Genomic DNA, 14,015 nt, shown 5'->3' on the forward strand with positions numbered 1-14,015 from the left:
ACAGTAGCTTTTTCCCTATGCCCCTTTTGCATTTTTTTTTTAACGCTTAACCTCAGCGGACTTATGTTGTACTTGTCCTTTTGTGCCTGGCTTACTTCACTTAACATGATTTCCTCTAGCTCTTCCCATGCAGCGATGTGCTTCACATGTTCATCACTGCTTTTTAGCGATGCGTAGTACTGCATTGTATGTATATACAGGATTTTCGATGGTCTTAGGAACCGAGACACAACTCCTGCCCCTCTATGCCTCTTCAGGTGGTCACCCACGTGCAGATATACTAATCTGGTGAGAAAGAAGCCATCTCAACTTTCGCATGATGTTAGCTTTTTTACGCATACTGTCACAAAATGTAGCAATGTGGTTCACTGTTATCTTAAGACTGTTACACATGCTACTCCATGCTTCAAGACAAATTTTCATTTATTTGTCTTTGTGAAACAAATATTTCACAATATGTAATTACATATTGTTTTTGTGATTAATCACTGTTTTAATTATGTTCAATTTGTAACAATGAAAATACATCCTGCATATCAGATATTTATTTACATGACGATTTATAACAGTGGCAAAAATACAGTTATGAAGTAGCGAAAATAATTTTGTGGTTGGGAGTCACCACAACATGAGGAACTATTAAAGGGTTGCAGCATTAGGAAGGTTGAGAACCACTGCATTAGCGGGTTTCCTCCACATCCATCATAATTTATATAATACATTCTCAGTGAGATAGAATGATGCAGGAGGCAAAGCAATGGACTCGAACGTAGCAACAATCTTGAAGATAGTGCAGGACTAAACAGCATGCTGTTTGCTATAAGGCTGAGCCAGCTACATGGTACCTAATGACAACGCGTGTGTCTTTGAGTCCACGCCATGCATTAGAATGTTTTTGAGGGCACTGCACTGTCCATTGTGCCTTATAAAATGTAGACAATAGTTGATAAAGAAAAAAATTAACATTTAATACATTTTGAACTACTCTGTAGACTTTCAGTAACATTCCAAGCTGGCCTCACTTTCTCTTGAATATAAGCTGCTGTCCTTATTCTGGGGCTCTGCTATTTCTCCCTAAGTCATAGTTTACTCTTAGAACAAAAGCTCCTAAATCTTTTTGTATGTGTGCTACATGTCTGCCCTTAGGCAATTGGTGAAATCTTGACTCCTCAGTTTAATGTTGTTAAAGGGAAAATATGACAAAAGAAAGTTCATGTTATTAAAATGCAGATTATATAGAAAGAGAAAAGCAATCTGTGATGTGTTTACTGCTCTGCCATAACTCAACAGAGCAAGCACAGTCCCAGGCTTAGTTCTCTGACCAGTTCTGCTCACACAGCAGCCGGCTGCCCCCTCATCTCCACCCCACCATCTGTCAGGGGAGGCTTTGCCCGTGCTGTGATATTGAAAAGGTTTCAGTAGACTTTCCAGACATAGGACTGACTAGGAAGAAAGGTCTGGCAATCTACTTGTGAACAATTAATCAGCTAGTGAAAGCCCTGTGGATCACAATAATCAGATCCTCAATCCATCCTAGGGATGGTGCAGGACCAGACAACATTTACTGTTATTGTGGGTGGTTCCCAATGAGGTGGGGGTGACGTGATGGCAGCTGGGCAGCACGAGACAGCAGTGTAATACTTGTATCTATGACTGGAGCACTCGTGACTCCAGGGCTTCTTTCACCTACCGGAATGAAGGTGGGTTTCTCAGTGTGATGAAGGTCCAGCCATATGAACTTGTATTCATCCTCCCGTGCCTTACCTCCCACAGTTGCTGCTTTCTGAAAATGCTCTTTTCATGGACTGCTTGGTTCGCAGGCCTCATCTTTTCTTCCTCTTTTTTATATCTATTTTTGGGTTTAATATACCCAACCTCTCTGTGTTTCAGAAGTGCTTTACTAGGTAGATTAAAAGGCAGTGTACATTGTTCCTTTTAGTCTGCTGCCCTCACGTAATTGGGAGCTCCTTTAGACTCAGGATCATGTTTTGTTTTTACCACCAGTCCTAACTGAAAGCACACAGTGGGTTGTACTTGATGAATGTCTTAACTTTACCACGGCTCTGGCATCACCCTGATGTTGTAGAAACCTTATGAAAACAGGAAATGAATTTAGTATAGCATGACTTGTCCATAATCAACTCATGCTGGTTCCCTTTTCCTTCACAAAAGATCACAAAACAGCTGCTAAATCATTACTCCGGAATCATATGAACCTTTGTCTACATTCACTGGTCATTACATTTCTGGAATATATTCTCACCACATTGGTCCTGGGACCAAGACATAGCCAGAGAGCCCTGGTTTTTTTTTTTTGTTTAAATTTTTGTTTAACCACTTTATTGAGAAATAACTTGTGCAGTAAGCTGCAAATAATGTAAAGTGTACAGTTCAACAGGTTTTGACATATGCAGCATGAAACCAACAGGCACCTCTTACAGGCAGCTTATTCCTGATCTGTAGTTCTGAGGATAGAATGTATTCAGGACATGAAATTGCTTGCATTCAGTATCTTTTAAACTGGAGCAAATTATTTCACCTTTGAGTTTTTGTTTCCAAAAAGAGCAAGGTATATCTGTTGAAGGAAAAACATGTAAATATCCTAAAATTAATCCATCCGAGGGCTGTATATTGTCAAAAATTGGATTAAGATCTCAAGTTGGAACCATATTGTTTATGAGGTACAGTTAAAGAAAATGGGGGGGGTGTATGGCCAATAGAAGTAAATAAGATATTCCAATAAATTATATGTGTCAAGCTAAAGGATAGTGACAAATCACATTTTTAAAGGAAAATCTCAAAGAGAAGTCTGCAGATACAAAGTTGTTGGTACCAGATTGCAACCTCTAAAATGCTTAGGTCGACAGATCCTGGTCCACCCTTCCACTGAGAGAACCACTCTTTCTTTTCAAGTGGGAATGGATGGGAGATGGTCTCAGATGCCTGACTTAAAAGGAGTGAGTGACTTACTTATTTCCATCACCTACAAAAGGAGTGTGACAGAGTGGGTTAGGTGTTGGGTTGATGACCAAAAAGGTTGACGATTTAAACATGCTAGCGCCTGCTCAAGAGAAGATGAGAGTTAACAGTTTTGGAATCCCTATGGAGTTCTTTTATTATTATTTTTAATCATTTTATTGGGGCTCTTACAGCTATTATAACAATCCATACATCTAGTCCATCAAGCATATTTGAACATATGTTGCCATCATTATTCTCAAAACATTTTCTTTCTACTTGAGCTCTTGATATCAGCTCCTCTTTTTCCCCCCTCCCTCCCTCACTCTTCCACCCTTGTGACCCCTTGATAAATTATAAGTATTGCTTCTTAGGTGTGTTGCAAGTAGTACACAGAGTGTTAAACTATACTACTTCACTGATTGCATCTTCTGCGAAGATATTGGGATACCTGTTTCTAATGCCATCTCTTTCTTGTCCCCTTTTTAGCTCTGCTTATGATAACGTCAACAAAGTTCGAGTCGCTATCAAGAAAATAAGCCCATTTGAGCATCAGACCTACTGCCAGAGAACCCTGAGGGAGATAAAAATCTTACTGCGCTTCAGGCATGAGAACATCATTGGCATCAATGATATTATTCGAGCGCCAACCATCGATCAGATGAAGGACGTGTATCCTTTTCAGGCAACTGCCGTCACCGCTAGTTCACCTTGTTGAATAAATGCCAGGCAACCTTTTCTGAAGTTTGAACAGAGTCCAGGAAGCACATGTAATAGGAAATGGTAGTCTGCATCTTTAAAAATATTCCTCTGATTCATGCTGTTGGTTATAACCATTTTTATCATCATTGGTCAGATCTATTATTTCCTTTTCAGTAAAGATATCCTTAAAGAGTAGTACTATCTTTGTTAATACCATTTCACTCATGTCCCGTCCTCCCCATTCAGGGTATGGTTTGTTGGGATTGAGATAACGACTAATACAGAGAGTGCCCTGGATCTCCATCTGGTTAAATACAGACAGCCCTGATGGTAAATGACGTCACCTCATCCTGTAAGAACTTAGTGTCGTCTTTAAAATGAGGGAACCAGACTATCCTGCCTTGAAGGCCCACCAAGTCCTGAAAACCTGTGACTTAACTAACGCTAGCATTTAGCGATTGTGACTGAAATGGTCTAGGTACAGCAGTTCTCAACCTGTGGGTTGTGACCGCTTTGGGGGTCAAATGACCTTTTCACAGGTATCGCCCGATTCATAACATTAGCAAAAAAAATATTTTTAATTGTTTTATTAGAGGCTCATACAACTCTTAACACAATCCATACACACATCAATTATGTAAACCGCATTTGTACATTCATTGCCCTCATCATTCTCAAAACATTTGCTCTCCACTTAAACAGTAGCAAAATTATAGTTATGAAGTACCAACGAAAATAATTTTATGGTTAGGGCATCACCACAACATGAGGAACTGTATTAAAGGGTCTGGGCATTAGGAAGGGTGAGAACCACTGGTCTAGGAGATGCTAGCAGGGAAAGGAAGAGAGAAGGCATTGATAGGTGGAGGTATTACATCTTCTGAAGAGAGTATGCTGCAGAGGAGATAGGTCAGTCTGTTCAGGCTAGTACAGTATTCCAGCCATTCTGCCCAATTTGCATGTACCCCTCCAGGGAGCGACAGCTCTCTGTCTCCAGGCAGTTCTTTCCATTTTTAAACAGCTCTGTTACTAAGTTGTGATATTTTAAGTGAAATGCCTTTTGCTGCTACTGCCAGTTGGTCCTGCTTCTACCTTTTGCCTTGAAAATCAAGCCTCTTTCAGATGCCGGCTTGTCATGTTGCGGGCCCTTTGAATCTCACTGATGCACTTCATCTTTCAGGAACAAGGGGGCTGCAGAAAGTTTGTGAGGAAATGAAATGAAAGATAATGGAATTTATCCACAAACGTTTGAAGCCCCTCATATGTACATAGATATGAACGAAGGAAAAAATACTGCTATAATGAAATAATATTAACAGGTTAAGCATTAAAATATAACTCATTGCCATTGCATCAATATGGACTCATAGCTACTCTATAGGGTAGGGATGGGCACACTTTTGAGATGGAAGAGCCAATCCTGTCCTCACAACAATTTAAAAATTATTCAAGAGCCATAAATATGTTTTTACAAACAAATGAAATCATCTGAATACATATCCTTTTAAAATTTTCAATTTTACTTCACAGCTACATGTGCAGATGGCAGTCTGCCAACCCGTGGTATAGGGCAAAATAGAACTGCCCTATGGGTTTCTGAAACTGTATATGAATAGAAAGCTTCCTCTTTCTCCCACAGAGAGTCACTGGTGATTTTGAACTACTGACCTTGAGGTCAGCAGCCCAACAAGTAACCCCACTATACTGTCAAGGGTCCTTATACACTAAAGACGTTTTTAATGTAATTTCCATAAGAAACAAAATGGCCATAGCTAAGGTCTAGGTGCTTAGATAAATGGAAAAGACTGGAAAATAAGACTTAAACTAACACTGTTGGTCCCTGTCATCTCGTTTTATTTAGAATCATAGCATTAATTGAAGAGTCAAGCAAATAGGCTGAAGTTTGGATTTAGCAGCAGTGTGTTTTGGACCAGTGATTGCAAAAAATGTTATGGTTGATTCTTGAGTGGATAAGGCAAGAGAGAAAAAAAAAAGTTAGCCATTGTACGATGCTGGACCAAGGAGTTGTTCAATACCATCAAGTCAGTTGTAACTCATGGCAACCCCCAGTGTCACAGAGCAGAACCTCTAGAGCAGTGGGCCCCAACCTATGGGTCACAACCCCTTTGGGGGTCGAATGACCCTTTCACAGGGGTCGCCCAATTCATAACAGTAGAAAAATTACAGTTATGAAGTAGCAACGAAAATAATTTTATGAGGAGAAAACAATGGGACCGACAGTTCTGGGGAGGTTGGGGGAAAGGAAGTGGTGTTAACAAACCCAGGGCAAAGGGAACAACAAGTGATCCAAATCAGTGGTGAGGAGGGTGTAGGAAGCCTGGTAGGGCGTGACCAAGGGTAATGGAACCATGAAGAATTACTGAAACCCAAATGAAGACTGAACATGATAGTGGGACAAGAGGAAAGTAAAAGGAAATAGAGGACAGAGATAGGAAGCAAATGACATTTATAGAGGTCTAAATAAAGGCATGTAAATATATTTATATATGAGGATGTGGAAATAGATCTGTGTGCCTATATGTATAGGTTTAGTATTAAGGTAGCAGATGGACTTTGGGCCTCCACTCAAGTACTTCCTTAATGCAAGAATACTTTGTTCTATTAACCTGGCATTCCATTATGCTCACCTTCCCAACACAATTGCTGAAGACAAAGCAGGTGCATAAGCGAATGTGGTGAAGAAAGCTGATGGTGCCCAGCTATCAAAAGATATAGTGTCTGGGGTGTTAAAGGCTTGAAGGTAAACAAGCGTCATCTAGCTGAGAAACAACAAAGCCCACCAGCCTGTGTGATAACAAGGTGTCGAAGGGATCAGGTATCAGGCATCATCAGAATAAAAAAACATATCGTTATGAATGAGCGGGAGTGAGGAGTGGAGACCCGAAGCCTATCGGTAGGCAATTGGACATCCTCTTTAAGGAGAGTCATGGGAAGGAGACGAGCCAGTCAGGATGCAGTGTAGCAACGATGAAACATACAGCTTTACTCTAGTTCCTAAATGCTTCTCCCCCCCACGCCCTCCCACCACGCACCCTCACTATCATGACCCCAGTTCTACCTTACAAATCTGGCTAGACCAGAAGATGTACACTGGTACAGATAGGAACTGGAAACACAGGGAATCCAGGGTGGATAATCCCTTCAGGGCCAGTGGTGAGAATGGCCATACCAGGAGAGTGGGGAAGAAAGGGGGAACCAATTACAAGGATATACATATAACCACCTTCCTGGGGGATGGACAACATAAAAGTGGGTGAAGGGAGATGTCGGACAGTGTGAGATATGACAAAATAATAATTTATAAATTATCAAGGTTTCATGAGGGCGGGAGAAAATGAGCTGATACCAGGGGCTTAAGTGGAGAGCAAATGTTTTGAGAATGATGAAGGCAGTAAATGCATTACACAATTGATGTATGTATGGATTGTGAAAAGAGTTGTATGAGCCCCTAATGATTTTTTTTTAATTTTATGGAGAATGATGATGGCAACAAATGTACAAATGTGCTTGACACAGTGGATGTATGTATGGATTGTGATAAGAGTTGTATGAGTCCCCAATAAAATGATTTTTTTTTAAAGAAAGAAAGAAAATTATTTTATGGTTGGGAGAATCACCACAACCTGAGGAACTGTATTAAAGGGTCGTGGCATTAGGTAGGTGGAGAACCACCACTCCAGCGCTTTCTTGTCTGTAATAGTAGGAACATCTGCAGGACACTAGGTGAGTTCAAATTGCCAACCATTAGGATTATAGTCTTAGCACAAACCATTTGCTTACCCAGGAAGCTGGACAAAGGAGGGGAAATCGAGTCTATAATGCTTGTTGGACACTATCCCTTCTCAGCCTTTTCTAGCAGCCTTGGGATGGGGGCTTATTGAAGTTGGATAACTTGGAGGCCAACAAGGTAAGATTGACCACTATTTCCATAAGAGTCCGTTTTCAGATCTCAGTCCAAATCAGTCAAATCCCCTCCCCAACAAAAGAAACAGCCCACTGTCATTGAGTCAGTTCCTATGTATAGGGACCCTAGAGACCCAACCAGAACAGGGAGGTATAATTCATCTTTCACAGGCCTTGAAAAAGGAACCCAAGGTATACCTGGTTTTCTGTTTCTCATTTCCTTCTCAATCCTCATGCTGTAACAACAGACCTGTTACATAGAGGGTCAGAACAGGTGTGTTTTATTTTTAGTGTTTTGCTAACCAGCCATTTGGTATGTTACCTTAACCTATACAAACAGATACATAGTACAGGACCTCATGGAGACAGATCTCTACAAGCTCTTGAAGACACAACACCTCAGCAACGACCACATCTGCTATTTTCTTTACCAGATCCTCAGAGGGTTAAAATATATTCATTCAGCAAACGTCCTTCACCGTGACCTCAAACCTTCCAATTTGCTGCTCAATACCACCTGTGATCTCAAGGTCAGTTTGGCTCTTTATAACTATTGGAAGGCATGTTTCTTGCTACTTACTTACGTTTATTTAGGACATGGTTTTCTGGAACAAAACAGGGCTTTTTACTCTCATTAAGTTACAGTCTTGGAAACTCTAGATGCATTTCTACCCTGTCCTATAGAGTAGCTATGTTGTGTCAAAATTGGCCTGATGGCAGTGAAGGAGTTTGCTTGAGAACACAGTCTTGTGTTCTTAATTAAAGTTGCACCCAAAATATAGTAGAACATTTTGTAAGGACCAAAAATGTAAATAAAAATCTTTGATCCTCTTCATTTATTTTCTACCTCAAATTAATGGCTTTTCTTACAAACGTTTCCCTGTGTATTTACATGTATACTGTTCTGTATATCAACAGGATTGTATACATTATATGTAATTTTAACATCTGTTTTAATATTGATCATTTTTAGTACATTCCATCAAGGACCCTTGAGAAAACTTAGCTTCTGTGTCATTTATAGGGGAAAAGCCATTCCAAATAAGTAGGAGTAGCTCAGGTCCCTTGCAGTCCTCAGGGTTCTCCAGCATTTATATATTCTGCTTTAATAAGTAGCAGAGCTATGCAAGTAGGGAAAGCTAAGGATATCTTAGATATGAAGAAGGGTCGTGAAGTCCATCTCTCTCATACATTGCATATGGATTCCAGAAGTTCTAGGTAGGCATATGGAAAGACAGCCATGTCTGGATCTGGAAGACTTAAATTCATTGTTAAGGTAACAGTACTTCCCAAATTGGTCCACAGATTCAGTGCAATTCTTATCCAAGTTCTAGCTGGCTTTCTTGCAGACATTGGCAGTCTGATCCTACAATAGTCTAAAAAGTTCAGAGGACTCAGAATAACCCAAAAAGTGGAGGGGGGCGGGGGAGAAAACAGTTGGAAAGCTCACACTGTGGCTTCAGAATTTACTAGAAGCTGTAGTAGTCAGCACAGTATAAGGATAAACAGAGCAATGGAGTGGAATCGAGTCCAGAAGTAAACATAAGCATTTATGGCCAATTGATTTTCGTTTCTTTTTTTTTCAACAGTAAGGGTGTCAAGCCAATTCAATGTGGAAGAATAATTATTTCAACATAATGGCTTGGGATAATTGGATATCCACACTCAAAATAACTTCTTCCTTAAACCAAACACACAAATAAACTGAAAATACCCTAAATTAAGAGCTAAAACTGTAATACTCTAAGCAAGCATAGAAGTAAATCTTTGAGTCTGTGGTTATTCAAAGATTTCTTAGATGTGGCACCCAAAAGCACAAGAGAAAACATCCTGGATTTTATCAAGCTAAATACATGTACAGAAAGTGAAAAGACAGCACAAAATTGGGGGCAGGAGATAACTTAGAACTCTTCATCTGGTAAGGGACACTCAGATCTAGAACATATAAAGAACTCTGACAATTCATTAATAAAAATCCCAGGTAAAAATTAAAGGAGAAGGACTTGAGTAGACATTTTTCTAAGGAAGAAATAGAAACAATTGTGCAGCAGAAAGAGACATTCTCGATGTCATTAGCCTGACCACAACAATACACCATTTCCCGTGCCCTCGGGTGGCTTTAAGAAGCCCTGGTAATGTAGTGGGTGATGTGGGTTATGTGTTGGGCTACCAACTACAGGGTCAATAGCTCATAGTAGTTCCTGCCATTCCTTGAAAGATGCCACTTTCTGCTCCCACAAGGCTTTCCACCCTCAGAAACCCCAAGGACATTGACTCTGTTCTTTAGGGTTGCAGTGAGTTGGAATTGTCTCGGCAGTGAATGAGGATGCCTAGAAAGATAAGTCAGGTAACTTAGGGAGGCAGTTGAGTCTATGTCATGATGGTGGAATAATTTGGAAAAGGTTATCACAAATGGTTGTACAATATAAAAAGTATAGTCAATGGCACTGAATTATACAAGTAGAAGATGTGCAATTTGAAAGTGTTTTAATATGTATATTTTTGCCACAATTAGGAAAAAATATAGTTACATGAATAACAATAAGTACAAGGAAGGATAAAATGTTCTAGAATTGAATTTGGGGACAATTGTAGAACTCTCTTGATATGATTGAATTATTGAATTGTATGACGTGGATGAAGTGCTAACAAAACTTTTTAAGTGTTTGGGGAGGTTGTTGATGGGAATGTAAAATGAAACAACCACTTTGGAAAACAGTGGAACAGTTCCTTAGAATGCTTTAACATAGAGTTTACTATGTGGTCTTTCCACTTCTACATAGATATGCCAGAGAAATGAAAGCTTGTACATGGATTTTTTTAATCATATTTTACCACATTTTGAGTGTAAGTTTGCACAGCAAGTTAGGTTTCCATTGGATGGTTTTGCCACAAAATGCCCAAACTTTTTGGTGATTAAATTTAATGCACTATGTCAACGTTCTCCTGAGTTGTGTTCTGATTATTCCCTTTCTAATACTCTTGTTTCCCTGTCCCTCTATCTTTTCATTTTTCTTTTAAGAAATCATTGACTTTTTAAGACTTCCCAAAGAAAGCCACCGATTTTCCTGGGAAGGTCCTTTATTTTGTGCTAGATGGTGATCTCGGGGTAGTCTTCCTCTAGGCTTAAAGAGTGGCTCAGGGGGTCCTCTGTTCTCTACTACTACAGTTTGCCTTAGTTATTTTTTTCTTCAAATGAGCATTTGAATTCTTAATTCTCTTCCACCCTATCTAGTACCAACTATATTCTGTTAGAACGGTCAGTGATGACTGGCAACCACCAATCTACTCCTGGTCTCAGGACAGAAGAGGTGGTGGCTCTCTTAGATTGGTTTCTTGGTTTCTTGTCTGAGCTTTTTTTACTGTCTTACTCCTGGGAATTAAAGACCCTTGATTGTGTCTTAATGGCTGCTTGCAAGCTTTTGCTGCAAGACACCAGACACTACTCATTTCACTAGGATGGAAATCATAATTTTTTAAATTATATTATGCAAAAGGAGTATCGGATGCATGAAACAGGCAGCTGCTACTCTGCAAGTTGTGGTGCAGGAGGTCTTCCTACAATAGAGAGGAGTGAGTTGACTCACCTCTGAGGAAGTGTTCTGATTTAGGCACTATATTGGTGCAGATTGCTTCATGGGACGTAGCCTATGGAATAAGAGTCCTAGGCATCTCCCACTGATCTGTGCACCTAAAAGCTAGGGTGTGCATCATAGATTGAAGCTATGTTTGGGGATGGCCATATTGCTTCTTTAGCGCTAAATGATTTTCCTTGGAGAGAAAAAGGCGACCGATAAATGTTTTTATGCTTAGTGCTTTGCCTGGTGTTTTTGGATTTTTTATCATCCCGACACTGTTGTTGCAGATTGCTTCTGTTTGTTTATAGAAAGACCTTCACAGTGAATATTTTAAGTACATAGTGTTTCTGGGGAAGGTTGACTCTTATTTCTACTTGGAAATATTTCAAATTGAGAATAGAACAAACTAATTTCTCTAGAACTATTTTACACACTATGGGTATCACCCATACTGATGAATGTATACATGCATGTGCATGTGTGTGTCTGTGCGTGTGCACGTGTTTCTTGTTAGCCATCTATATATTCCAGTTACTGTTCTTAAACTCAGTTCTACACACACAGTCAGAAATATAACAGGCTATTTTAAATATGTAGATAGATGGTTACCATGGAGTTGACTCCCACCTCATAGAGACCTGATGTTCAGTAGAACAAAACAGCCTGTACCTGCATCCTCACCATCACCAGCATACTTCAGTCATCATTTAGCATGACCATGCTTTTCCATCTCACAAAGGTCACTGTCACTGGCCCTCTTTTACCACACATGATCTCCTCCAGCAGCCAAACCTTTCTGATATTATGTCCAAAGCAAGAGAGTTGGGCAGTATTCTGTTGTGTCCCATGAAGTTTTCATTGCGGAAACTTTTTCAGAAGTAGATCACTAGGACTTTCTTCCTAGTCTGTCATAGTCTGAAAGCTCCTCTGACACTGTTGACCACAAATGATTCTGCCAATATTTGAAATGGTGGCATCGTTCCTAGACTCACAGTCACACCATACACACCACCACGTGACAACACACTAACAGGTTGTGATTGAGATATTTAGCAGAATACAGCTCACTCACATTAAGAAACAGTGACACTTATACGTCATTCATTTCCATGGGTATATATTCAGAAGAGAGTCTCATTTCAAAGACAGGTACAGTATCGCTGAAGTCACGATCTATCGTTGACTTCGGCGCTGTGTGAATGAGGATGGAGGAGAGGGTGCAGTGATCCGAAAGAAGCGGTTCCATCCAGATTTAGTCATTATCTTGAGGTGGCCATGAGCACCATGCCTGGAAAGTTTGCAGTCTACAGCCTTATTGACTGAACTCTTGTTATTTGGATCCTCTTGAATTGTCAATTAGGCAGTTATATAACACTCCCCCGCCCCCAGGCAGAATCAATAGGATGGTATAATGGTACTAGGTGAGTGTGTGTTGTTAGAGACTCTCCCCAGTCTTGAGCCTTCCATAAGTTCTTCCATTGTTCCCGTCATTTCTCTGTATCCGAGATGGCTTTTATACACAGAGGAGTGGCTTTCATGAAGTTGTGGATTTTATCTTTCCGCAGACCATACCCCCCAGGAAACAAAGGGTTCATACCCTTTACTAAGGTGGAGACTTGTTAGATGCCATCGAGTCCCTTCCAACCCCCAGTGAGCCCATGCACAGCAGACAGAACAAAACACTGCTCGTCCTGCGCCACCCTCACGATTACTCGTATGCTTGACCCATTGTTGCAGCCACTGTGTCAGTCCATCTTGTGAGGGCCCTCCTCTGCATTGCTGCTCTTCTGCCGTACCTCTCCAGGGTCTCCTCTCCTGACAAGATGCCCAACGTATGTAAGATGAAGTCTGGCCATCCTGGCCTCTAAGGAACATTCTGATTATACTTCCAAGACAGATGTGTTTGTACTTTTGACAGCCCATGGCACGTTAAATATTCTTAGCCAGCATAATTCAAGCAGATCACTTGTTCTTCAGTTTTCCTTATTCAATTTCTAACTTGTTTAAATGATGGAGACTTAATCTCACCTTAGTATCTTGTTCATTAGCAGAGCAGAGAACTTCTTCCAAAATGGGATTTTAACCACAGGCATCTTAGAGGCTAGAATTCATAATAAATACATCACGTATGGGAAGGCTAAAAGGGCCCTATTAATTGACTACATCTTGGGGAATAAAACTGTCTAACCCTTTCTAATCTACTTACTGCTATGGAATTGGTCTTTAAGGGGAAAGAATTAGATATTTCTCCTGTCCTTGCAGTGGTTCTAGCCATCAAGTAAACACAGTCTTAGCCAATAAATACTGACTCTGCCTGTGTGAGTCTGGGTACTTTATAGAAACAACTCCACAGAAACTCATGTATAAGAGTGAGTTTTATATAAAGGGTAAGTGGGCATTAAGAAAACATCCCAACCTAGTGTTGCCCAAGCCCACAAGTCCAACATTAGCCCATATGTCCGACACCAGTCCACAAAGTCTCCCTCCATCTCACAAAACACACGCAATGATCCCGACTGCAGGAGGAAAGCTGAATTAGTGAGCGTGTAAGCATCTCAGCGCTGGCAGGGGTCTCCACCCGACTGCTCCAGCACCCAGAGCTACATCGGGGTAGGTCCATGTGGCTTCTCTTCAGGGATGTCTTGCAGAAAGTGACCCTTGCCAGCTGAAGCAGGGAACTGGCTAAGGCAGCTGCATCCTGGTCCGACCATCAGAAAGCAAGAGACCCGAGAACTCGAAAAGCGAGACTCACTGAGCCATTTATCTCTCCCCCCTTCAGTTAACCCCACATGTGTTTATCGGCCAAGCTGGCACAATAAACTATCTCACTACCCTTAAAAGAATGCCATTTTG

General features: G+C 40.6%; 1 protein-coding gene across 1 annotated transcript in view; it reads left to right on the plus strand.

Annotated features, from left to right (window-relative positions):
* Positions 1 to 14,015, plus strand: part of MAPK1 (mitogen-activated protein kinase 1) — a 92,735-nt gene that overhangs the window by 50,009 nt on the left and 28,711 nt on the right. Inside the window, exons 2-3 of the mRNA XM_004716332.4 lie at positions 3,448 to 3,630; positions 7,925 to 8,114. Of these exons, the coding sequence (XP_004716389.2) occupies positions 3,448 to 3,630; positions 7,925 to 8,114 (373 nt within the window). The remainder of the gene's footprint in view (positions 1 to 3,447; positions 3,631 to 7,924; positions 8,115 to 14,015) is intronic.

The sequence above is a fragment of the Echinops telfairi genome, unplaced genomic scaffold (assembly GCF_000313985.2).
Source record: "Echinops telfairi isolate 266 unplaced genomic scaffold, ASM31398v2 ScPeMD7_29;HRSCAF=101, whole genome shotgun sequence".
Lineage (NCBI taxonomy): Eukaryota > Metazoa > Chordata > Mammalia > Afrosoricida > Tenrecidae > Echinops > Echinops telfairi.